This window comes from Pygoscelis adeliae, unplaced genomic scaffold (genome assembly GCF_000699105.1).
Source record: "Pygoscelis adeliae isolate BGI_AS28 unplaced genomic scaffold, ASM69910v1 Scaffold105, whole genome shotgun sequence".
Classification (NCBI taxonomy): Eukaryota; Metazoa; Chordata; class Aves; order Sphenisciformes; family Spheniscidae; genus Pygoscelis; species Pygoscelis adeliae.
This window is the reverse complement of record NW_008824807.1, coordinates 1908146-1935894: the sequence shown is the minus strand read 5'-3', so window position 1 is coordinate 1935894 and position 27749 is coordinate 1908146. Positions and strand designations below refer to the sequence as shown.

Here is a 27749-nt window from a genome sequence, read left to right as displayed (position 1 = left end):
CTGCCAGCTCCCTCAGCACTCTCGGGTGGATCCCATCCAGCCCCATAGACTTGTGAGCATCCAGGTGGTGTAGTAGGTCATTGACTGCTTCCTCTTGGATTATGGGGGGGTTCATCCTGCTCGCATAAACCATAACCTTTGATGGTTTATGTTCTGATCTGTATGCTACTTCAGATGTGCAGGCTTTAGAAAATAGTTTACATATCTGTAAGAATATCCTTTTGATATTTTTTTACCAAGAGTAAGAACCACTAGGCAGTAATTAAAGTCTTTTTTTAAGAATGATAGCTCATTAGACCTGGGGGGTGTTGGTGACAAGGTGCCTTGGCGTCTAAGAAAGTGAATCTTTTATGTCGGTTACCCAAACTGAGACTTTAAAATGCTTTTGTATCAACCAAGGACCACAGAACCAAGTTTGCAGGTGATAAGTGATGCGCTGTACTGGAAAGCTGTGAAAATGTATGAATAAATAAATAAAATGCTTACCACGCATTGTTGCACAATGTCTTAACATTCAGTTAGGCGGTTACTGAAACACCTAAATCTTCTGCAATTAAACAAAGTAAACAAATAATTGTCAAACTAAATAGTAAAAAAAAAAATTGCAGAAGATTCAATGCCACCTGTTAACTTTATCTTTTCACTTAATGTCAGAGAAACGGTATGTGACTTAAGAGAGGTGTGGTTGTTCCTGTGTTCTTTATCTTCAGGTACCATAGTGGTGTTCTTGATCCCGGTGATATTCTACTTCAAAAAGATTTGGTCAGACCCAGTTTTAGCCATCATTAAATTTTTAAGCTATGTTGACAGGAATCTTGCAAAATACCTATTTTGCTCACATTGCTGTACGAACAGTTGCAGCCACACAGATGCTCTTCTTGCAAAGACTTGCCTTATGGAGGTGCTTCTCAGCAATAAGAGCATGAGCCATAGAGGAATAAAAGCCAGTGTTTTACAAAACTGTATTTATAGTGTGAACTAAAAGTAATATACACAACATTGTGACAACACTTATTCTCTTCCTGACTCGAAGAATGTCTTACTTAAAGTTTCAGTTAGTAGGATTGTTATAAGACTTTCAACCCATTAAGATGCATAGTTTAGTATTGCCTTTATGGAGCTGAAAGCTAACTATTAATAGAGATCTCAACAGTCTCACTAAAGTTGTAACTTCTAATGAATGGAGTGCATTTAATACCAAAGTTCTTTTTTTGATGGCTGAAGGAGTTAATTCTCTCTTCTTATGTTCTTCTACTCATAGGGGATAGTCCTGGCTTTGCTGTTTATTTCAAAGAGTCTTGGTGTTATTTTTCCACACACAGATCCAACTATCAGACCACAAAAGTAGGAATTTTATTAGCCTTCTCTATATTTAAATGATCTGAGAAGATGGAAGCACTAGGAGTTTTGGCTTCTGGGGACACTATGTGCAGTCAAGGAAATGCCAGTATTACAAATAGCTGGAGCAGGGAAGTGTCATAGGTGTCCTACACTGTTTCTCAGGTACCAACTTTTGGCAAGTGTCAGAAGACAGGAGCATGAGCTATAGTGAACTTTGTTCCAGCACAGCTGCTCTAAGATCATGTTAACCTTGCTGCAACTACCCAGCTAAGAATTTACCTAGTGAGTTAACAGTTATAATACCTGTGATATTTGCACAATCTGCTTTGCAAATTCTGTCCAACTAACTACCGCTGTTTTGAGTAGAGAGTCAGTAAGAGAATTAGTAGAAATACATGAAAGAAGGGTTTCTTTCCTATCTTAGGATCCTGTCCTTCCCTCAGCGGAAATGAAGCAATAGGTCTATGCTTTTAAAATTATTAAGGAAAGTTATATTTTACATATTTGAGGCAGCTTTCAAAGAAAGGAACCATAATTGGCTCCTTTCCCAGGTTAGGATCTTTTCTTAAAAGAAAGTACGTTGTTTCTTAAATACAGTCAGTGGCTATTCTTTTTTATCACATGGTCCAGTTTTTCTTCTCTCATGTAATGCTTGAAACTTAATCACTCATTTTAGGTGATTAACTCATATGATGTGGTGTTGCATTTGTTCTCTGTAATAGATCTGTTTCTCACAAATTTTACAGTAATATGGCTTCTTTGGTTTCAAAGAGTAGCTTCTGATTAACAGCCAGCACATATGGTTCATTGGTGGGAAATCTGAGACGGACTCTTGTATCCTGCTTGATTAGCCTACTTACACAGTGCACAAAAAACTTTCTGTTTTCTGCTAACCTTCTCATATAACATGCTCACAGACCTGAGATTTCCTGTTAGTATTTTTCTATTCACTGCCAGGTCACTGAATTCTGCAGAGAACTTTGCAGCCTTGCAAAGCACCAGTGCCATGATAGGCTGAAGTGTTAAAGCAAAACTGTAAAACAAGTATGCTGTTCTTCAAAGCCATAAAATGGCATGGAAGGAAAAGAAACTGAATACAATTGGGTTTTCTTTCTTTCTTTTCATTTTCCTTGTTAAAACATTCTCTATCAAAATATTTTGCCAACTTCTGCACTGGGAGCTTGATGTCAAGGATTGCCCTGAAGTCACTCAGAAAATAACTTTTTTTTTCAGAAATAGCAGACCAGATAATAAAATGGTAGTAAAAGATGATAAAAGCCTCTCCTGTCTCAGCTCAATTAACTTTTACTGAAAATTGACTCTGCAAATATGTGGAAGACTAAAATTAGCTGTTGAGTTATATTTAAAGGACTTTGTGTTAATTTAACACCAGATATTACTGCAAGTAATATCTCTGAGACTGCAATGTCCCAAATTGTCATGATTTCACCACTGTAAGACTCATGTCTAGATGCTGAGTTCTCCTCTTACACTCAGGAAGTGCTTTTCAGTTAGACTGTATGAAGATAAATGATGAGAGAATTGGGCCCAGATGTTCCATTGGCTTTCACTACAGCTAATGATCTTGACTTGCTAGAGAGATGTTAATTTCTGGACTATAACATATATATGTTATATTCTGGACACCTCTACTAATAGGCTGCAATGGGGTTTTTTTGTGTGTGGTTGTACTAAATCACAGAAGGAAGACAGACTGATGCTGAGAGACCTAAAAGTGTGGGCAGAACAATTTGAAAGAGACTTAGCCCGAGCACAGGTGGCAGAAACAAGCTTACAGGAGAAATACCAGGTAAGCAATAGGGAAAATTTTTTATGATAAGACATTATTGTCATCGTTACGTGTAACATATACTGCAGTATTTCATGCAATCTCTATATATGCAAGTCAATATACTGATGTTTAGAGAAATAAGGACACAAACAGTCTTTCCTTGTATTGGTGGAGGAATTATAATGTCAGCTTCAGCTTTGCTACGTAGAACAGTGCACAGATGGTTTGCCTAACACAGAGCTTTTTCTAGCAGTGTGAATAAGGACTGTCCTAGTTAGAAGTGAGCATGTGTCTGTACAGTCCTTCCAGATCCTGCGTGATATAGCTCAGATGGGAGGTATGACTGAAGGCTGAAGGAGGCGACAGGTGGAGAGGACAGGGCTTAGAGCTTCATTTTTAACTCCTCTCTCAAAGGTGAATGTCTAAATCAGCAATATAAATTTTGGCCTAAATTTTCTCCTGAAGCTCGGCTGTTCTCTAAAAGCAGCCACTGTCTGTCCCAAGTAGCATTTAATCCATTTGCTAGTTTATCTGATTTCACATAGGGTTCAGGCATCTAATAACTGAAGGGAAATACAAAAGTCCTATCTATATTTCCCTGGAGGATTCTACAGTCTATTAAAACCTTTAATAAAATGCATTTCAGTGTAAATATACAAGTTTACTGCTACTTCTTTTTGGGAAGGATTAGGACTTCTATCAGTGCAAAATTGTCATAGGTTGTAGTACTCCATAAATGTTGAAGAATTTCATTCTTTGACTCTGTACTACATTGGTTTGATTTTCTCTTTGTGCAGTCATTTAAGCATTTCAGAGTACAATATGAGGTAAAAAGGAAACAGATTGAACTTGTAACCCAGTCATTAAGGAAAGATGGTAAATTATCACTTGATCAAGCTATGGTGAAGCAAGCATGGGACAGAGTTTCTTCCAGGGTAAGTTGAAAATTATTATGCTATATATTTTTTATTAAATGAAGGATGAGAATTTAAAATCATTTAGACAGCTGGTTGCTATTGGTTTTATTAGGCATTAGGAACCTAAAAATGGACCAAATTTCTGGCACTGTTAAATTATTTTGCATTTGTTTTGAGAACATTTACTGCACTACCATCTTTAATATTGTTCAAAGGCAGAAGACGAACTTCAAGAAAAGGACTATACTTTGAGGTTTCCCTTTATTTGAAAGTGTGTTAACAGTGCTTAGCCAAGTTCAAAACATCATTGATAAAAAGAAAAGCATGCACAATGTCCCTTTGAAATGCTGGTTACCGGAGAAATTCTAGTATAACATTTTTTAATATAACTAAAAAAAGCTTCTGTGTAATACTGAATACTTTATCAATAAATGAGGCTTTAATGCTATTTTTGACCTGGTTGCAATAGCAATAAATTAATATTAGTATTTATGATACTAATTTTGTAATAATTGAATGAAAAATCGCAAGCGAGTTATACTGTTTGTCCAAAATAAGAAGTTATTAAATCATTATTACTCAGTGTATATATGGGGGGGTTTATGTCACATATTTAACAGAAGATCTGTTTAAAAATATTCTGGAGTTCTGACATAATTTTAGTTATTTTTCACTCTCATAACTGGGATTGCCAATAAGACATGGTATTTTACTGCTATATTCTCAATGCCACAGTCCTTTGAGACTCATTTGCACTTTACACATAGAAAATATGTTTAAAATAGAGATAAAAAGATTTTATGCAAGAGCATGAAATAAATGACATTGGGTGGAAGAAGGTCTCACATCCCTTGCTGTGCCTATTAACTGATGAAATTCCATATCTTTAGCTTGTCAGTTGTTCCAGTTTATATGTGGTCAGTTCTGTAACTCAGTTACCATTCTGGAAGGGAAATACATGAATCAACAAATCCTTATAGAGATTTTGTTGCCTGTGAGAATGCTATAATTTCAGAACTAATGTGAAGTAATACACCTAGGTTTATGTCTCAAACATACTCTGTTATGTGGGGTTTTGGTCCTACAGTATAAAATCTGTTTTTTCTCAAGATACTTGTTTGTATAATTAAGCAAGGAAGGAAGTTCAATCCTCTTACTTTTATTCCCTAGCTACTTGATTGGCACATACACCTTGATAAATCTCTTCCTGCACCTTTGGGTACCATCGGTGCTTGGCTTTATAGAGCAGAGGCTGCTCTGAGGGAAGAAGTAACAGTTCAGCAAGCTCATGAGGAAACAGCGAACATTATACACCGGAAGCTTGAACAACATAAGGTAGATATACATGCATTCATTCTGCGCGTTACATTTCATTGTTTCCAAAGCTGTAAATGATCTTGGTGGTGTCATCTTGATGGTAGCTAAAGCTGGGTGTCTTTTAGTGATGATTTCAACTGTGATATCTGTATCTTACAAGCAATACTCAAAACTGCTTTTGAGTGTTCCTCCTGCTTCTATCTGAGAGATATCAGGTATTAATATTTTAATTGTTCCCCTATTCTAGGATTTCTGTCAGGTAAAATTCCACAGAGAGCTCCTAAGTCGGGTGCATTGTTCAACCAATATGAACTTATTAGGTGAAATAGGTGCAGGTGATATGCACTGGGGGAAAAAATAGAATGAAGTGAATTTTCATAGTCTTGTGATGACAAATAGCATGAGAAGTCCCCTCTGCTGTGGTAAACAGGAAACTTTTCCATATGAATTTAAATACCTTTGCCATTGTTCTTTGCTGAGTCCAAGTTCTCATTTAAAATCAAAACTGTGAGGTTTGTCTGTGCATTTCTGTAATATATATGAGAAAAATACAGATAGAAATTGTTGGTGAGATGATAAGTGAAACTGAACCAGGAAATATGACAGAGAAAGGAAAAAGATGGTGTAGAGAAAGGCTGCACTTGTGGCAGTAAGGCTGTATTTTATATTGCTTTTTTTCTCTATCGCTACTATTTTAAAACTTGATTGTAGTTTTGTTATTTTTTGTGTTTTGGATATGGGTGGGTTTTTTATTAAAAAGTAATGGCATATAATGAAAAGCTGATAAGTTTCATGGTCATCTCAGAACAGCTGTGACAGACAATGGTAGTTTATCTGGAAGATCAGTTGGGTCTTCTGATTACTCTTTATTAGAACAGTGACAGCTCTTCTAACTTAAGTGGTGGCTAATAAAATTTAACCAAAACAATATTAAAATCTATGAGGAAGATACTGTTTTCTTTCAAGGTCTAGCCTCTTGTAATGCTAAATTTCATTAGCTTTCTTAACATCAAATGTTTCAGGATTCATAAGATTTGACATTTGTTTAAAAAAAGCAAGTCAAACACTTTTTTGTTCTTATAATGTGAACACTATAGACCTCCTTTAATACATTCATAAGAAACACAAAAGAGTGTGTCCCTAAGCTGTGTTTTCTTTCCATCAGAAATGCTGTGGTGAGGGATTTCTACACCAACAAATAAACTTTGATTTAGGTTAGTCTGTGCCAGGGCAGTTTTCCCATGGGAGTGGGACAGGGAAAGCTTCAAGAGAAGCATGGGTAATTATATCTGTTCCTGGAGTTTGTTTTGTCACTCAGATTTGTGATGAGTCCTAATGTGCTCTTGGATAGTACCAGAAATGCATTAGTGGGGGTTTTTTGAGTCCCTGTTTCCTAGGAAGTTGTTGGGGTTTGTTTGTTATGATTTTGTTCAGGTGACGTCATCACTTTCTCTATATCTTTGTCTCATCTGACGATGGGTTATTTTAGTGAACTTTATAGCATATGGCCATTTTGAAGCTAATACAAAATGTACCAGTTTATTTGGACAAACCTTAATGGAATCAGGCAAGCACTTAAGTTTATCTTAGTTAATATTGCCACCAAGACCCAGAAATTAAGAACAATGTGCTTGTTGAGGGTCATTTTGTAGAGCACAATTTCACTTCATGAGAACACTATGTAAAAGTTTTCATGGGCTTCCAGTTGATGTTGGATGAAACTACTGGGTTTTATTTGGACTTACCAATGCATGTTAGGGGCATCCCTTTTTGTCTGGCACAGTCTCAAATGCAGCTGGCCGAGATACTTGTTCCAAGCCTTTCCTTTATGTGAGAGTATGTTAGTCACAGGATACCTTCAGTGGAGTTTTTCCCGTAGTAAAATCAGTGCATCATTTGCATCTGAGAAAGCCCAGTTCATTTCTCTTCACAACAAGGTCTTGGCTGAAGTGGAAAACAATGAAAATATAGGTGGGTTGGTGGGGACAGTGGGACCATTTGGTGAGCTGAGCCGGTGAATTACCATTAATTTCTGCTGTGCGAACACTGGGCGTTGACTGGGAAGAAACCCTTCTTCAGCACATAGGAGTACATAGACATCTGTGATCGATACACCAGCCTGCATTTTGTTCCCCCGGGTGAGAAAGGGGGACCTTTGTGTAATTTCCTTTGCTGATAGGCTTCTGAGCACTTTGTGCCAGGAGCTGTCTCTATGCAGTAAAAAACCCACTGTTCTGTGTCCTCTCAGCCGCTGGGGACTTGATGTGTTATTGTTACAGTACCTCTTCAAAGACTACTGCCAGTCATTCATTTTAATATGTAATCTCCAGGAAGCCGTTTGAAGCGGTGTTGCTTAGTTACAGTTGAAATGTGCTCTGCTGTAAGGTTTTTGCTGGTACAATTCTTATCACAGGAATACAGGTCAGGTACCACATTCTGCATTCATTCGTGTAATATAGAGAGAGCGATCCTGAAATCTTTTGATGCTGAGAGAGTGAAAAGTTCACTAAACATTGAATATGTACTTACATAAGGAGCTGTGGATCTTCTGCCTATATATAGTGGAGTAGATTAGTTGCTGAAAATTTGAATCTGTACTTAATAAAGGTTAGTATCTCTTATAAAGATGTAAAGAGTAAATTTAGCAAGATTATGCTGTTGTGATGTTAGAGTATTCGCAGACTGCATTCCAGGGATTATTTAATACAGTTAAGAGTTCTTGTTTTGTTAAACCTTTGCAGTGTATCCTCTGTTTTAAAATCTTCCATAATTGTTAGACATAGCTTTAGCAGAGCATCTTATAAGGGGATTCCCTATATAAATGTTCAAGTTGATGTAAATGCTTTTGTGGTATGCATAACCTTGCATGCAAATGTGAGAGCATGATCAAATAGTTAACTGTATTGAGTCATCAGTGCAGGCTTAAAATTGTGCTTATTAGTTAGATAGCCTACTGTGAGCCTTCTCTCTCCCTCTTTCTCTCTGTCTTCCTCTCTCCCCCCCCGCCTCCCCCCCCAATCTCTCTCTCTTAAAATCAAATCAGGATCTGCTGAAAAACATAGATGGTCACAAAAAGGCATTCCATGAGATCCACGGGGCCAGGTCTGTTAACGGAGTGCCTGTTCCACCTGACCAATTAGAGGATATGGCAGAGAGGTAAGGCTTTCAATCTGAAATAAAAACCCTCTGTGAATGAAAGGGAACCGGTTTGCTTTTTAATCTGTTCATGTAGAAATCACTGTCTAATTATGTTTCTCAGCAGCAAGCATGAAAAAATCGGAAGGAAAAACCTCCTAGAATATACATAAAAATATACCGAAAAGCCTGATGCATTAAAGATTGATAAGAATCAAAATAAGCTATGGGTTTTGGAAGGGAATACTTTTTTACATTGATCCTGTTATTACTTGTCCCTGGAAGAAATGTTATATAACAACAGCCAGGATGCATGTGAAAAAAGAAAAGAAAAATGACTTGACAAAACTTAGTAAGAGATGTAAACTGATGATTTCTATGAATAAACAGAATGTAATTGATTTGTTATTCAAGAGCAGTCATCAGAATGATCATCATGCATAATTAAATGTTTGTAGACTCTGAATTAGGTGAAAGATTAGAAAAATAGCTGAACTGTAACTAAAGATTTCAGTCTCTCCTGCAAAAATGAATATTGTTGTATTTTACTACAGTGTGATTCATTTTATAGGTTTAATTTTGTTGTCTCCTCATCTGAGCTCCATCTGTTGAAGATGGAGTTTCTGGAACTGAAGTACCGTCTACTGTCACTCTTAGTCCTTGCAGAATCGAAGTTAAAATCATGGATTATCAAATATGGAAGGCGAGAGTCGGTGGAACTACTTCTTCAAAATTATATTGTAAGTTAGGGTTGTCGTCTTCTTTTTATAATTATTTTTTAAATATTCATATTTACCATTGCTGGAAATGAATAAAAGAACAGAAACAGAAATGAGACTTGCCAGTCATCTACTTTATGACTGCATTCCTATGGACTATCTTTTCAGAGGTGAATCTGTCTTCCCTATGGAGGAACTTTAGTCAAAAGGCTAAAAATGAAAATGATTCTCTTCACACCATCTCTTTAAAAAAATGTCCCAGCTGCTAACTGTCCGACCATCAACTTACCAAGCACATCTGGAGGTTCCAAATCCTAGACTTTTACTTACCTTAGATAGCAATTCCAAAGAACTTAATTTCATCATCTTTTACAACCGCATAGATGCACTTTATAGTGACTATACACAGATTAATTAAGTGTAGAGTTATAAGAGGTTTTTGGCATGCAGTCCCCCACAGTACTTTTTTTAAAGTCCTCCAAATGAAGGAAAAAAAAAAAAAAAAGTTATGCTGCCTCTGTGTACTTGTTTAATACACTATACTGATAGGGGAGTCATTTTATTCTTTTAAAGAACGTTTTTTCTTCTCCTGCTCAGCCTTAGTATATTAAACCCATTACTTTATTTCTGTTCTGGAAAGAGATTGCTCCAGCTCTGCATCATCCATATATTATGTTAAGAAACAGAGGCTATTGACTTACAAACGCTCATTGATATGTTCCCTTTCAGTCTTATGCTGCTGTATCTTGTTAAATCCACACTTGCAGTGCCAAGTGGCTGGTAGAACGGTACCAGTGCTGAACTTCTACGTTAGGGCATGAGGGATTCTTTCAAAAGCAGGGCTGCACTAAATACTTTTTTCCCCTTATAGCTAACCTATACGAGGAAAATTGCACAGGAAAATTCAGTTTGGAAAGAATTCATACAGTTGTAGAACCATTCAGAGCCAGGACACTGTAGAGAAAGTTATTGATGCCCCCACAGCCTGATAGTTTTTATTGCTTTGGAAGAAAACTTCAAACTCAACAAAGTTCCTCTACAAAGTGAGAATTGAAGACCTGTTCACACTTTTCCCTTTCTATGTTTAAACTTTAGCAGTTAGGGACACATAAAAATTCAGGAGTTAAGCCTTGTTTTAGACAAGCTTTGCAAAATTCAGATAGTTATTTAAAATAACATAGTTTGGTAGAGTAATGTGCAACAGCTAGGAGTTATAGTCCATTTGTATACTCTGTAAGACTCGCAAAAACTGCTAAAAGGTGACAAGGGAAATAATGAGGAAATGGATAGCTTGACTTTTGGATTATTATTTTGTATCACTTTCTTGTTTTTTGCTTTAAAATGAACATTAAGTGGTGAATTTGTATATTATTTTGTGATTGCCTCAGTTATTCTTGTGCTTCAGACCACTAATGCTGAGATGGTCGTTAGGGGGAAAAAAATGCTTCTTTGCATCATTTATGAAACTGCATCACATCAAAATGAGGAAATTGGGACAAGGAGATAAATAGAGCTCAGTTTCATTCCTGGTGCTCTTGACTTCCAGCTCCTTCCAGGTGTCCAGTGATGGAGAGACTTTATTTGCTTTGGCTTACCTGGGAGCAATTTTCTAGGTTTTGACAAGAGCCAAGTGTTACTCTTCCAGTAAATTAGGAGTCTTATGTAGGAAAGCTGTAGTCAGTACCTTATAGTCAGTGACTATATTAGTAGGAGATGAAAATGTAGGTTTGTTTGTCTGCCAAAGCAGACTGAGCAATGTCAGCATTCTAGGAACATGCATAGTTAGGATCTGGATAGAACATATGCCTGGAAAATGTTTATGTACTGTAGCTGAAAAATAAAAGTGGTGGTTGTTACCTTATCCCATCTTCTTTTCACCTCTCTGTCATATACCAGAAGTAAAGGTCAGCATAAATTGTACACCATCAACCTGAAGAATATACTGTACCAAAGCCTCAGCTGTAATGGAGATACTGGGTGCAGTTATCCATGGATTTTAACCCACGGAACTGTGTTTTGGCATTGCTGTATTAGCACTTTTTTAGCACTGTATGCTATAGAAATTTGGGGAAAGCTACATATTTTCTTTAAGGGATCTTGTCAGATGGGAGACAATATTAATCAGTAAAATGTCTATATTTAATTTTTGAAAATATTTCCAATTGCTCTTGAGATCAGTATTATATAAGTAGTTTGATACAGTCTTTTACTTTCTCATATGAAGTCTTGCAGTTTTTGGTTCAGAGTAAAATGTCTGTGTGTATGGTTATGTCACATAATTCATGGTAAAGCAGGGAGTCCTTTATACATGCCAGATACTTTTTTTAACAATAGAGCACAGAAAAATTCTGATTGTCCTTGACTTCTAGTTTCCTTGGTTATACACACATTTCTAAATTACATACTAGAGAACTGTGGTGATTTGACATAGCAACTGTAAAATGTTTTAAAATAGATTTTTAGATTTATACTGGCAGGCAGATTAATTTTTAAAACTGTTTTTCATGTTTATATAATGTGGGTTGATGAATACACAAAATGTAATTCTCCTCTTCAAAGTACATTGAACTTTGACCTCATTTGAAACCTAGTTTTACCAAAATCACACTCGTACACATAGAATTTTGTCTATTCTGACGTTCCAAAGCTTGTGTAGACATATGTGAGATGTACTTGCCTTAACTTTGTAGATCTGTAACTGGGGAGGCATGTGAGGTAGTATAAGTTACAAAACCATTCCAAAACTCTAGATAAGTACATTAGGTAAAGCAATATAAAAGCCCTGTAAAAAAGCAGATTTTTCTCCCTTTTTTAACAGTGGTAATGCAAGATATAATATGCTTGCATAATATAAAGATATAATTATATATTGCACTTAAAGGAAGTAACATTTCTAAAAGATTTTAAAAAAAGTCAGTGTCATTTGCCATAAGGGATAAAGAGCCATAAATGATAAATAGCCATAACTCTGTAACCAAAATATTTGCAGATAAATTATTCATTGCGCTATAACACATTACATGGCTAAAACATCACTCACAATGGAAAAGTGCTGTGTCACACTTTGGAAAAGCAGCATCTCTTTGTGCAGTGTTCCTTTAATCTTATTTTTTACCAATTGCAAAGGAGGTAAAGGAAAACTGAAGGATAAGTCAAATGTTTTTCATCTCTTAAAGTGAAACCTGCCTTTCTGCAAAGGCTTATTACAGGAACAATTTTTAAAGTTTAACTGGATTTGATTTTTGTGGTTACATATATGGATGAAATTTTCTCTTTTACTAAAATGATTCCACTTAGATTTCAGTGTAAAACAGTTTCCGTTAAATAACTTTTAAGTTAATTGCTCAGTTCCTGCACATTCAAAGTATCATATGCTAGTGAGTTTCAGCAAGTCAGCAACTAGCAGACTAACTAAGAACATATTAAATAATCTTTCCATACGCAAAGTAAATAAACTACATTTGTAAAGGGAGACTCTGCTGTACCATTAATTTGAGAAGGTGAAATTTACATATTATTTTATAGTGATGATAATTTAAAAATTGTTTTATAATGATGAAAAAAATGAATGGAGGAATAATGAAGTTAAAAGTTGTCATCACTGTTCTGATGTAACTTTATGGAAATTATCCTTATTCTTAATATCTATCTTTATTTTGTCTGTCGTAATTTTTCTTTTCTTTTCAGTCTGTTATTGAAAACAGTAAGTTCTTTGAGCAGTATGAAGTTACTTACCAGATCTTGAAAAGAGCAGCTGAAATGTATGCCAAAGCAAATGGCTCAGGTAAACGCCTGTGTTTCTTTCATCATGGGGACATCATTTTAATCTCTTTAGACATAAGTATCCTCTAAAAAGATCTCCTAATATTTGTTTCTTCCATGCAGCAGAGCTGTACAGCAGCTCCAGTTCACCAGAGAGGCTACACCCTCTAGTAGCAATTTCACATATTCTCTGGCATGAAGCCAGCTGGTACAAAGCAGCCTGCCCTCCTGCTGCTAAGATTTCTTAATCTCCAGAAGAGGGTAGTCATGTTCAGATCTCCTAATGGGAGAAGTCCATGGTCCATGCTAACTTCTGGATTGTTTCAGTATTGTTGATTTGGGCCAAAAATGTGCCAGACACCAAATTAGGAGTAGGGAAGACCATGTTCTGGTGCCTGGAAATGCTCCCTGGCTTGGCTTCATTTACTAGAAAAAGACAAATAGAGAGCTGGTCCCAGTATCGGTATAGTAGCAAAAACATCCCCTGATTTATTGAAGATTCTTCAGTAACTGTGAAAACCTGTAAGAAACCCAAGTGATAGCTGAAGTATGGATATACACGAGAAACTTGTGTAGCTCATTGAACAGCTGCCTCCTGTAATTCCTGAACACTGGTGAGTTCAGTGAGAATGCATGAGGGCAATATTTGACCTAGATAGTTACAGAGATGAGATCACTTTAATCTCTGCTGAGGAGATAACACCATAATGTCGGTGGAGGATTGCTGCAGCTGCTAAAGTGGTTAGCAGATGTGGAGAGAAAATGGATATCTCTTTTTGTTGTGAAATGTAATTTGATGATAGTGACACTCAAATTTTACAAAAGTAAACATTTTTACAAGGTATTCTTATAAAGAATAAAATTAATAGATTTATTTAACACTATTAAAAAAATCCAATAATTTTTTTTTCTAAAGGGCAGCTACTCGCTTATATGAATTCAGAAACAGCAGTGCAAATTAGAGGACACTTTAGCTAAAAAATGTTTTTTAAATTATCTATATTCCGCTTGTTTTATGAAGTCTCAGGATTTGCTTGGGTCCTTTTTCTTCTCTCTGTTTTTTTCTTCTGGAATGAGGACACACTTGTTCCTTTATTGCCATGAGGAAAATACTAAAAATTAAATGGCAAAAATTAGCAGCAGCTGGGGTTTAAAGTCGGTGGAAGGAAAATCAGAATTTCATTCAGTACTTTCCAATGCAGACATAGTATGTGTTTGTACATTATACACCTCTATTATTTTCTGCTTTTTTAAGGAAACTTTCTCTCTTGATTTCTTTTATTAAAGATTAGAAATAAACGTCACATTGAATATGCAGTGTGACTTTTAATATAGCACTCATTTTATGTACTTTCCTTAGTCTTTAATTCACAGGTTTAATTTCTCAGTCGTAATTTTGCACTAAAATTGGGCTGTGAACTGAGCATATGTATATAAAAGCCTACTGAAATAGAAGTTGCAGTAAAATATAATTCCCTGATGAGAGTGGATAAACATAACATAAAATTAAGCTTTACAGAAATAATAATGAAGCAAAATAACTAATGTCTTTCCTGTATCTCAGTGGAAGAAGTTGAGAATGTGATGAAATTCATGAATGAAACAACAGCACAGTGGAGGAACCTCTCGGTAGAGGTGAGAAGTGTAAGAAGCATGTTGGAAGAAGTAATTGCTAACTGGGACAGATACAGCAGCACTGTGGCAGGTTTGCAAGCGTGGCTGGAAGATGCTGAAAAAATGCTGAATCAGCCTGAACATTCTAAAAAGGTATGCACTAATTGTATCTGGCTATTTTGTAAATTATGAAACGTGGGATATGTTTTTGCATTTGCTTAGGTCGTTTTATAAAGTGTCATACAAGAGGGAGAGATTTTTTCAGTTTCTGGCATACTGTCTACATTCATCATAGGTGTTTCAATGTTTGCACGTATAGCATGTACAGACATATACATATATACACACAATGAAGGAAGGCATCATCTGTGATAACATGGCTAGAGGCATCTTTGACATGAATATAGGGCAGCAGTATTGCTCAGAGGTAGGAATGTTACATGATTCACTCAAAGGCAAATACAGCTCTTAACACCAAAGTGCATCAACATGTGCTGCATATAAACAGACTTAAAGAAAATTATTTTTTCCACTGATTTTTCTACCATAAAGATGACAGATTTCAATATTAGTTGCCTTCACGAGACAACATTATTAATATGTGTTGTTATGTTTGATGGGTAAGTAATTCGTCCATTTCCCTGGCATTTTAGAAAACTTTTAGACAGCTCCTTTTGGGGACCTGCAGTCATAAAGATAGTTTTGCTGTCTTTTTTTTCTGTTCTAATATTAGAATACTGAAGCACTAAGATTTATGTTTGTGAAACTTCAATAATGACCCAGACTGACTTGAATAATGCTGCATTTAATAGGTGCTACATTTTCACCCAGTCCCAGTGTAGCAGCTATACAGCTTTTAACACCAAAGTATGGTTTTCATAGGTTGTAAGATGTCAAACTGACATCAGGTCAGGAATTAGCATTTCATGTTACATGACAGAAAAGTATAATTTTTGGTAAAAGTTTGTTATTTTAAATTGATGTACAAGAATGGAATACACTTTTTAAATAAACCTGTGAAGAGTATTCAATAGTCTGGCACAATATAAATACCAACAGTTATTATTACTGAGCAGGAAGGATGACCTCAGCTGATCAGGTTGACCTTAGCTCCTTGTGTATGTTTTATGTGAGTAACTTGGCAGTGTTTAAAATGAAATATTCTTATATCCACATATATGAATAAAATAAAATTATTTACTTCTCTGATCAGTTTTATAACTTTATTTTTAAAGATTTTCAAAGCAGAAATCTGAACATATCCATACAGTATATACTTGCTTCTGATTTCTGACCTAAATCCAACAAGTACTTCTTACCGTTCTGATATATGAAGAGTTTCAAGAAGCCTTGTTGAAAACCTTAGACATGAAAGCATTATTCTTCCCAAAATGCTAATTTCTTCTTAAAATTACATTGGCTCGGAACTGTTAAAGATTACTGAGAGGTAACATAATCCGCCTGTAGACTGAGATACATAATTTAACAATTACTTCTACTGTTAATGTTGAGTCTAGCACTCCACAACAATACTGTTCACTTAGATAGTTCCAAGGATAGTTCTGATTTAGCAGTTTTAATACTTGGTTATTAAAACCAAAAGCAATATTTATATTGCTTTGTACAATTAATAGTCATACAGCCATCAGCACAAGCATCTGGAATCCTAGGTGACAGATGATAACTATTGCTTGGAATATGGCGTAAAACCTTTTTAAACATTTCCAAATATTTGTTCTGTAAAACCACAAATATATCAGTAATATGATACAAAGATTTCATTGATGGTCATTTGCAAACCTTACCTGCATTACTAAAACCCGCCATATTCTATCCTATTCAAAGACCATAGTAGCCCCTTACCATGTTGTCATGCTTTCTTCTTTCCATTTTCCCCGTATGATTTCAAGACCAGCAAGTACCACTGTTCTTTTTGCAAAAGAAAGTGGCTTGTTGGCTTCCTCATTGGCTTCTGTTTTCAGAAACCTTATTGTGAACCTGTAGCACAGAAGATTTGCAAAACAGATCAGATTTTTCTACTGCAAAGTACTAGAAATTTAACAGTAAAGATATTGATGAATAAACCGCTCCTTCTACAACTCCTTTATTTACTTGCAGTACCTCTTAAGCACTTCCCATCATAACCCCATTGTTACTGTGCTCTCCCACACCTTTCTCCAACAGCCGTATCCAAAGGGTACCAGAGGGCTTCTAGATCTCACGTGGGGACTTCCTTAAAAGGAGCTGCACTGTTTTAATTGAGAACAAGGTGTGCTTCACACTACCTTCCAAACTTGTCCAAATTTTACACATGCTTTAGGCTGGCTTCTGAAATGGAGAGACTCCCCAGCAGGGTCTGAGGAAGGTAATGGTTTGTGGGAATAAGTGTGCGGGAGCAAGGACATGAGTAGTTTACTCCATGTGCTTTTTCCCTCTTGACCTCTAGTAAGCCTGACCATTGGAGAACTGACCAGTGCCAGATTCAGTAGACTTAATTTCTTTTGGATGTGCTCACAGAGGATAGCATTTGCACAAAGCAAGGGTTGTGCTCCACTGTGAGTAGAAGAAGATTCAAACTGCACATACAATTAACTGAGATGATTAAGTTTATTCACTGATACATCAGTACAGAGCACCTTGTACTCTACTGATCTCAGCTTTAGGAATTTAAAACACTGTATATTGTTCAATTCTCTCTTCAACAAATTTGAGAAGTATACATCCATTTGACGTTTTCGGTTGTATCAGAACTCTTTTTACATGTGGATGAGTTCTGACAAGTATAAAGTTTCAGAACTGTAGCTCTGAAACTTGGGATGACTGACAGTACAGTTGGACAGGACTTTTTCACATCTACCCCTGAGCAAAGGATTGCATGGGACTGTCACTGTCAAATGAACGGTCTTGGAATTATAGGGTAGATCAATAGTCATAAATAAAATGGGTCAGTGCCCCTTCCTTAGTCCTGAGGACCAAGTGGCACGGTTCAGCTTGCATCCTTGTGGTTACTCCTTCTCCCCTGAAAGAAAGTGACCTCATGATTCAGTCTATTGGGAACAGTCCTTGCCATGTGCCATCCATGGAATTTTGCGTTGTTTGGGAGCAGGGTAGCAGGGACAAGCCAAAACCATGCCAGGGAAGGTGTGGACAATCATGGGACAATGGTTGAATCCTGTTTTGTTTACTGGTGTAGCTCCAGTCATAGAGCCTGGAGACACCTGCCTTAGGAACAATTGCAAAAAGGAAGGGAGGGAGCTGGTCTTTGTCTTCTCTACCAATTATGTGTGTGTACCTGCCTACAAGATGCACAGAAGCATTTGGCACTGTGGCTGGACTATTTAGACTGTCTCACTGGAGCAGAGGAAAAAAACCAGTGGCAACCATCTCTTTCCCCTCCCTACTCACCTGCTCCGAGATAGGAGGAAACAGTGATAAAGAGTCAGTCTTCTCAGGTCTTCTGGGATGCCAGACCCTGGAAAGCTGCATATGCTTCACAGTCGGGGAAGAGTCTTTCTACAGTCTGTATATGGCCCAGGTTACTGTAAGCCCATACTGTTTCAAGACAAGACAGAAATTAGATAAGCCCTAACAGTGTTTTCAGTTAAACTGTCTCTGTAGGAGGAACTCCATTAGTTTAACTGAAGCTACTCACTGGAGTAAAATGAGCTATAAGTAAACTGGTGGTAATTTTTAATTCCATAGTTTATGTTCACAGACATTAAAATTCTATTATGGCATATCTGATATGAAGAGCTTCAGAGTTCAAAGAGTTTTATCAAGCCATTAGCTGGTGATTAAAATTTAGTTTCATGATTTAAGATAAAGACTAATTGAAAAGGTTTCAGAAAGGTGTTTTCATTTTCTTCTTCAGGATTTCTTCCGGCACTTACCTCATTGGATCCAACAGCACACAGCCATGAATGATGCTGGTAATTTTCTGATTGAAACATGTGATGAGACCATTTCCAGAGACCTTAAACAGCAGCTTCTGTTACTAAATGGAAGATGGAGAGAATTGTTTATGCAAGTTAAGCAGGTATGTGGTTTTGCTGCTGTTACTTTTAAATATTTACTTTGTCATCTCCATGCAAGCAAGACAGATTTGCCCCACTAGCAGGACTATAGGACAACTTACTGAAGTGCCTAACTGCTCATCATTATTTAAATTAGAAATGAATCCCCGACAGCAGTTTATTTTATCGGGGCTTTTCCTTTGTTTATCTTTTTGCTTATACAGCTTTTTATTTTTATTTTTGGACATTTTCAGCTGGTATAAGCTGTAGTTTTTCTTTACGGTCTCTGGTCTTGAATCAGTGAATATTATTTATGCATATCCTCTACTGTTCTTCGAAGAAAATGATTAGTTTTAAGTAGCTATTTTTATTGTAAAAGCTCTGTAAAACTAAACAGTAAAAATGGTGAAAGTGAATATTTTTACTACTCTTTAATCAAGGTTGCATTCAACTATTGTAATGCAACCATAAGCAGGTACGATACAAGTTAATTAACTAAATGTTTTCCCCAAATCGGTCAGACATTACTTCTATCTTGTGCCCAAGGAGGCACTGATAGTAAATGAAAAAACTACCCTCTATCTCATGGAAGAGATTCAACTGATTGGAAAAGTATTGTTGTTTCTATATTTGCTCTTTCAAAAGCAAAGAGAAGACGTGACCTAAATTACACAGAAGTATTTCACACCTCATAAACACATTAGAAATTATCTTTGCTATAGTCAATATACATCTAATGATATTTTTCCCTTCCAGTGATTTTAAAGAGCAGTTGCCTATTTGAAGACCCTGAACCTATTTTCTTTACTGGCCTGATTATTTCCATTGCAGTCAGGTTAAATGGAAAAGCAAATAATGGTTGCCCCTTTTTTATTGTAACTTTTCCAGACTGTTGACTAGAATGTTTTCAAGCTTTATTTGCTGATGATGTTTAGGGTGATTCACTATGGAAACAGTAATGCCCAGGATGTAAATGTCTCTTCCCCTACTTCGGCAGCTTCTTTCATGTGCTGGCTATATGGTTTTTCTCACTGGCTTTTCACCATTTCTGTCATACAGCTCTTTCCACTTTCTAAGACTTGTGTTTCCCCTTCCTCCAGCCAGCAGTTCTTTTATTGAAATTTCCCTTATCCTTCAGCTTTTCTAGGCTTTTCGTGTTCTATTCTCTTTGCTGAATTTTCAAAATTGATGCTGTAGGTAATGAGAAATGAATTGAGATGTTGATTCTAGGTTAGAAACAAATGAGAGTCTGGCATTCTCCAAATGATCCAAACCTTAAAAAAGACTGACCTTTTGTATTAATGTTGTGTTTTTTAGTATCAGCACTATTGAAACTAATGTAGAAATTAGTGTCTAACTAATTTAGAAGATCAGTTTCCATTATTTTGTATTTTGTTGAATACCATTTTTCCAGGAAACAATTGCACTGAAAACATGCTCATTCTCTTAAGTCATTACTTAATTGCCAGATATCTCATTTGGGGTGGTTATTTTTTTGTCTGTTTCTCTTTACTTTACGTTTTCTAGTACGCTCGAGCAGACGAACTGGACAAAATGAGGAAGGAATACTTGGATGGTGTTGCCCATTTGACAGCTTTTATTGATGGAAGCAATAGGAAATTTTCAGTCCCTGTAGAAGTGTCCTTCCTTGATGTCAAAATGTTTGTACAAGAGTTAGAAGTACGTGTCTTCCCTCCATTCCTTTCTTTCTCCTTCATAAGAGAGAAATTTGTAACTTTAAATCCTAGAATGTAAAATTATTTTAGTATACATTTCCATTGTTACTATTTTTTTTTACCAGTGGTGCTTTTTTGTATAATTTATGCTACAGCTAATATAAGTCATTGTGTTCTATGAATGACATTTTTAGACCACGTTTCCAAAACACTGTCCGACTGGATATTTCTTTCTGTGTAGTTTCAAATCACATTCAGGTAAGCTGACTGATAGCCTTTGGCACGGTTTTCATGCATTTGAAATATGATCCAGTATTTACCAAAATCAGCAATGGAAACAATTGATAATTGGAATGTATATCTCTTATTTCTTGAGAACAGACTTGTATCTCCCATGAATACATAAATACTGTTGTTGAAATATTTTTTGAAACATTGTTTCAGAGTATTAAGCAGAAATTGCCTGCGATGGAAGCTCAGTACAAAATGGTTACAAGAACAGCACAACTTGTTACAAAAGAAGTTTCCCAAGAGGAAGTGAATGAAATGCTTGGAACTTTGACAAGGATCAAAGAGCAGCTGAGCAAGGTTGCAGAATACTTTTTTTACTACACGTTGCTGACTGTTGAACTAACAAATAGTAAGCTCTCCTACATAAATGCTCAGATATATGCATTTGAACAAACATATAGTAAAAATAGATTGATTCAGGGTGGAGAAAATGTTACTTCTTTTAGACTCTAAGACTACTGTCCTTAAATTTAATATTCTTTTCTTTAAGAAGTAATACAGGATCAGGATTGATCTATCTTGAAAGAGGCAGGTAGCAACTATATAAACCCACATGCAGAGGAAGCTGCTATTTATTGACTTTTACAACTTTTTTAATAATTACTTTTCTTTAAAATGGCCAAAGGTTAAGGAGTATTCCTGTGCCCTGCTGTATGAATGCCAGCATCTGCTGTCTCCACTGGAAGAACTGGAGAAACAAATCACACACTTTTATGAATCTCTTGAAAAAGTCAATGAAATAATTTCTATCCTGGATCCTGAAGCACAACCTACAACTGTTCTTAAACAAAAAGCCCAAGTAAGTTTCAAAAACATCTTACAAAGATCTGCTGCCTCTCAATATTTACAGTTAGCTTTCTAGGAATTTGGATTGCAACTTGGTAAGCTGAGCAAATGTTTCTTCATATTCAGGCAACAAACATAGCCTATCCTAAAGTCAGCTAGGCATAAACATACAAAGATTGAAACGTGTTCCCTCCTACTGCCCGTGGTTTCAATCCAAGAAGTAAATATAAGACTTTTTTTTTTTTTAATCTAGTGGAAACTGGACTGAAGTATCAGAGATACATTGCATTTTTTATTAAGCAGATGAAATAACATGATCAGGAACATCCCTAGGTTTTCTTGGACAGTTATGGAAGTTTCTTACAAGTCTGGAAGTGGTTTCTTTGAAGTGCATTGTAGTAGAACGTTAACTTTTCTACCTGACCAATAAACATTTCATTCTGGAGGAATTCAGAGCTAGTCAGAACTCACTTGGAAGGGTATATGAAAATATGAGGATCTTGCTTAGGAATTGGCATTTATCCTTGTGTATGTATGGTATATATCCTAGAAATAGTCCCTCAAGATTGTTGTACACATTTCATTAGAGTCAGATTTGACAGGTAATAGAATTAAATGGATTTTTTATGGGAAGCTGAAGTCTTTCAAAGACATTTAGAGTCCCTTAAAAAAAAATTTTGAACAGAGATTTAATTTCATATGTGTGTGTATATATATATATACACAAAAGAAGGTTCAAGCTTATAGTGGCTCTGGAGATTGGCCCAATAATTCAACAAGAAGGGTCTTCTCTTCCAGTGACTTCAAGCTTTGACTGTATTTCAACAAAAAATGATCTGCTGAGCTTGAATCAAGCCAGTCCATTTATCTTCCCAAGTATATCCTCTTCTGTTTATGAACACCAGCTGAGTCATGTATCCAACCTGCAGGTTAAGGAGCAGCTCATAAGAGCGCTCCTTTCCTCTGCTTCTGAAGGTTAACCTGCCCCAGAATGTCACAATAAAAAGACATGTTTCTTCTGCAGTTATTTGCCAACCAAGGAACCAAAATCTCCTCAGTTATATAGAGGGTGCTGGTTTCTGCTGATCAGAGAGTAAACAGGGATTTGTGCTGAGGAATACAGTGTTCCTTCAATAGCAGAACAGTTTCCTCACCACAGGTTTTTTTAAAATGTTTTTTCAGCCTGTGCAACTTCTTTTCTTTTCTTCTCTCTCTCTTTTTTTTTTAAAGTATAATTCCCATTACTTAATGCCATTTGTAATGAAATCTGAATTCCAATAGCTGACATGAAAGGTTAATTTGTTGAAAGGCAAGAAAGGTTAACATCGCAACCTGCTACTGAGAGTTGTCATTCTTATGTCTATTGTTTTCACTGCTGCCTACTTACAATTATACAATAAATATAGACATCCCATAAAATTAAATCACAGACTAATGTATTGACCTGCATTCTCTAAAACTACCCAAAAGACTTGGGTACATGTCGGTGTCTTTTTTTATAGATAGCTAGAGTTCTATTTGGGTACAGGACTCTGCATACAAGGAGAAAGTTGTGTGGTCTGTGTTATTCCACGTAACATTTTGTGTAGTCTGTTTATCATGGTTCTTTGACCTCATCCCTTTTGTTCTTATTGTCAAAAAATACCTTCCTGTTATTTTGCCAAACTTTTCTCTCCTTTGTTCCTGGCCAGGGTGGATATATGTTTTTTTCTTTCAGGATTTGGTAGCTTATCAAGAAAACTGCAAGAAAGATTTGTCACTGATTGAGAAAAATAGTCAGAGTATCCTGCAGTGTGTGGCTTCGAGTGAAGTGTTACAGCATTTCCATCAGTCAACATTTCAGAAGAAAGTTACACAAGTTCAGATTACTTTTCAGGTAATTATGTCATACCTTGGTGCATATTTTTGAAAGCTTGTTCATATGCAGCTGATCCATCCTACCATATTTCCACTTCATCACTCTGTAGCTACTGTCACAGAGAGCTCTCCTCTCTGGTGTCAAGTTATTAGTAAGTATTTGTCTGTATTAGATAGTAATAATTCAGAGGTGAGCCTGCCTCAGAGTAACCCGGGATTTAAGGAGAACTTTCACACATCTCAGGCTCCTTTGGAATGAGGAGCCTGAAATCCACCTGTTAGGGCTCCACTGGTTTTTTTTGTTTTTTTTTCTTCTGACTTTGTTATCTTGGCTAATTATTTGCTCCTATATTCCCATACATCCCCTTTCACACAAAGCATGGAAGATGGAAATTTTGCAAACGCTACTATTGCTGGGCTTTGTATTTCCTCAGAAAATGCAGTGGATTTTGAAAATAGAAAGTTGCAAATATGTATTTGTATTTGTTAATGTAAAAATATGCTATAATTCCCCTTACCTGTAGAGCTCTATGTTGTTATTAGCAATATTCATATTTTCGGGGCTATTCAGCCCCAGTCTAGCCCCACTCTAGCATGAAATTAACCATTGTCTTGAAGTCAGATCTCCAGATATTGGGTTCTATTAGATTTGTTTTCAGGCAAATATTGTTCGGTATAAAGCTACCTAAACTGAATTTTAAGCTACAGAAAATCACCTATCAGTAAAGAGCTGTCTCTGAGAGGTGGATTTCAAAATTTATATTGTATTTTGTGGGTAGTACTTAGAGATCAGTGGGTTTTGATTTAAAATCTAGAAATCATTATTTAAGTTCAGTTTATAGTAACAGAAGCAGATACAGTTGTAACTTCGTACATTTATCATGTCGAACATTAATTATTCTGTTTCTATAAAGATGGATGGTGATTTATCTCTTTTTGTGTTAGAAAATAAACCTGTAAAACATGGCATAACCATACAAAATGGCATACCCAGAGTTAAAATATTTATGGATCCAGAAACTGGCATTTTCTCATGTAAAGAATACATTACTGTATGATTCTACTGTTATACACAGATTTTTATCAGGAAACTTTAAAAAGGCTTAGCAAGATGTTTAAGTTGAGAACTACAGATTTGATTAGCTCACTGGGTAAAATCATTACAATTCCTTACACTGGGGTTTGTAATCAGTAAGGATGGTAAAGTGTATGGTTAGTAAGCAGTGTTGGAATTACCTTGCTGCAGTTGAACTGGTGAACGGTTCATTTCTCCTGGTAAATTTTGTTGCTTCCTTATGGAATTGTAACCACTGAATAATGCAGTGCACTGGGACGGACTACAAAGCAGAATGATGAAGAGCTGTGACTAAGGTTTCAAAACAAGAGGATTTCAGAGTAGCAACTAAACCACAAAATTTGCTGTCTTTCTTTTAAGCGGCCTTCTACCTGGTTGCTTATCTGGCCTACTAGTTTGATAATCCTACAAACCTCCCCCAGGTCAGAAGACCTGTAGCATGGAACTGGTTGGATCCATAGATCAAACCACCTTCATGTAGAGTCATGTAGGAGGAGGTAGGAAAAATGGAATGGCAAGCTTTTAGCCATACCAGGTGCTTTACATTTGAAAGCAGGCTTTAGGAAAGAGACGCTAGCCAAATGGCAGAGGTATTCTGAAGGTATCAGAGACGTCTATATAATGATAGCTACCCATTTTATTTGAATGAAGGATGACATTAGCCCAAGCCTTAGTTTAAGTATTAAAAATTGGGAAAATGGGAGGATGAAAGGGAGAAGCACTTGTGAACGGCATATATTTGAAAAAGTTAGCCAATCAAACGCATTCTTTGTAAGATCATATTAAAAGAGAGCAAATAAAAATCAGTGAGAAAGTGCCAGCTCATTTTCTTTTCTTGTAACTCAGAATATGGTCAGAAAAGCTGGTGACTGGAGAAAAAACATAGAAGCAAATAGCCGTTTGATGAAGAAATTCGAGGAGTCTCGAGCAGAACTGGAGAAAGTAATACAGATTGCCAATTGTTGCTTAAAAGAAAAAGGAAATCCTGAAGAACTTCTCAGGAAACATAGCGTGAGTAAATTCTCTGACCTTCCTCATGGAAATCTTTGAGTGCATGACATACAAGTGAAAAGCCTACTTAATTTTAAAATTGTTGTGGATTTCTTTCACGTATAGAAGTTATACAGATCAGGTCAAACTAATGTTAAGGTTGAAAAACAAAAAGGAAAAAAGGTCACCCGTCTTATTGATTTATGTAAGCAACCAGAAGGTGAAGAGAGAAGACCCCCTAGAAATTAGGGTCAGTTTTGCCATTAGAACCATTGGGAGTGAGGACGCTACATTTTGCCAGTCTCACACATCCACTGCTTTTTTTTTCAGCTTAATATCTCTGTCTGTATTATAACCATTACTTATGCATGTAGCTTTAAAATGTATTCTTGTTAAAATACCATCTCAGTTACTGGCTGAGAATAAATTAATTTGCTGGACTTTAAATAGCTAGAAATAGTTCTTTCCTTAGCTCAAACATTGATTCTTCAATGCAGCAGAAATAACCTTGAAACTTACAGAGCGTGTTAGGGAACTTCATGTTGGCAGGTAACCAGCTTCATCTTCTCACCTTCTCACTTTCCTCCTCAACTTCAGGAATTCTTTAACCAGTTGGATCAGAGAGTCCTAAATGCCTTTCTGAAAGCATGCGATGAACTTACTGACATCCTCCCAGAACAAGAGCAACATAACCTGCAGGAAGCTGTGAGAAAACTCCATAGGCAGTGGAAGGTTAGTGACATCGAATGATGTCTCTGGAAATTGTAAGTCTTAACTTCAGGATGTTTCTGCATGACCTATATGTTGAAAAAATTTAAAATAAAATAAAATAAAAGTTGTATTATTTGGCTTCCTGTACAATTGGGGGAAAAAAATGTATTTTACATTACATACAGTTACAACTACAAATACCCTCTTGAAAAAGCCCTGTTAAGTAAAGTGGTCAAAAGTCAAGAAATGTGAGAAATTGAAACCTTAATTTCTCCCCCTACATACAGCCATAACGATACCTGTGTTAAGAACATTTGTTGAGAACAGGTGCTAGCTTTTCTTACTTTACGCTGATGTTGGATGATTGCAGTTACTTTCCCAACCTTAATAAAAGAAATCTGTAAGAGATCAGGCTATCAGTTTAAATTGTGTCTTCTGCCAAAGGCTCTAACAACTGAATAAACATTGCTCATAAGCTATGGAATTTGTTGCCTGCTACAGCATGTTGCAGGTCAAAGCTGGAGTGACAGATGAGTGGTTTCTCAGTAGCACACAAACAGGAACCTCTGGAAGCAGTTGTGAATGTAGTTTCACTATTATTATTTGCTTTATTAGTTTATACAGGAAATATTTGGTATATCTTGCCAAGAATCAAGATGTCTCTGTAATGTGCCTTATACATACATATTCTGGTCCCCAAAAACTTATGACATCATGATATATCTAAGAGATATTTGTAGCAGAGTTGCTTTATTTACTTAAATGAATACTGAGAAAACCCCATCTGTTCATGCTTTATTTTCTATATTAGCAGTCTTTAGATAATTTGTTTGTAATAACTTCACACTGAGGTAATGAGAGTAGTTTTTTATCTCTGTGCTTGTTTATTGCCCCTGTGGGTGTGTAGGATCTTCAAACAGAAGCCCCATATCATTTGATCCACTTGAAGATTGAAGTACAGAAAAGCAAGTTCCTGGTCACAGTGGAGGAGTGCAAAGCTGAACTAGCTCGACAGAACAAGGTGTTATCAAGAGAAGGCAATGAAAGGATGATCGGGGAACACATGGTATGAATTATATGCCACCACGTGGGCATTTAGAGAAATACCTTTCAATGTCAATAATAAAGAGAAAGTCTGACCAACTCATAAGCCAGCAAACACTGTGCACAACTAAATCACATCAATCCTTCGGGTCTTTAACAGAAGTTTAATTTGAGCTTAGTGCAGTTTATAACAAGTATATAGATATGCTTTGTGATTTCTGCCAATTTGTATTTTGAGGAATTGCCAATTTGTATATTGAGGAATTGGTTAGATCGTCATATCCAGAGGGTAGTGGTCAACAGCTCAATGTCCAGATGGAGGTTGGTGACAAGTGGTGTCCTGCAGGGGTCTGTATTGGGACCGGTACTGTTTAATATCTTCATCAATGACACAGACAGTGGGATCGAGTGCACCCTCAGCAAGTTTGCAGATGACACCAAGCTGAGTGGTGTGGTCGACACACCAGAGGGATGGGATGCCATCCAGAGGGACCTGGACAAGCTGGAGAAGTGGGCCCGTGTGAACCTCATAAGGTTTAACAAGGACAAGTGCAAGCTCCTGCACCTGGGTTGGGGCAACCCCTGGTATCAATACAGGCTGGGGGATGAAGGGATTGAGAGCAGCCCTGCCAAGAATGACTTGGGGGTGCTGGTGGGTAAAAAGCTGGACATGAGCCAGCAATGTGCGCTCGCAGCCCAGAAGGCCAAT

The 27749-nt window shown here is 36.5% G+C and overlaps 1 protein-coding gene across 1 annotated transcript in view; it reads left to right on the top strand.

Moving 5' to 3' along the window:
- SYNE1 (spectrin repeat containing, nuclear envelope 1) overlaps positions 1–27749 on the top strand; it is a 258380-nt gene that overhangs the window by 18236 nt on the left and 212395 nt on the right. The window contains 15 exon segments of the mRNA XM_009324159.1: positions 3044–3151; positions 3931–4068; positions 5221–5385; positions 8411–8523; positions 9074–9242; positions 12909–13005; positions 14548–14750; positions 18469–18633; positions 20138–20290; positions 20731–20874; positions 21203–21376; positions 23081–23239; positions 25142–25306; positions 25883–26017; positions 26904–27062. Of these exon segments, the coding sequence (XP_009322434.1) occupies positions 3044–3151; positions 3931–4068; positions 5221–5385; positions 8411–8523; positions 9074–9242; positions 12909–13005; positions 14548–14750; positions 18469–18633; positions 20138–20290; positions 20731–20874; positions 21203–21376; positions 23081–23239; positions 25142–25306; positions 25883–26017; positions 26904–27062 (2247 nt within the window).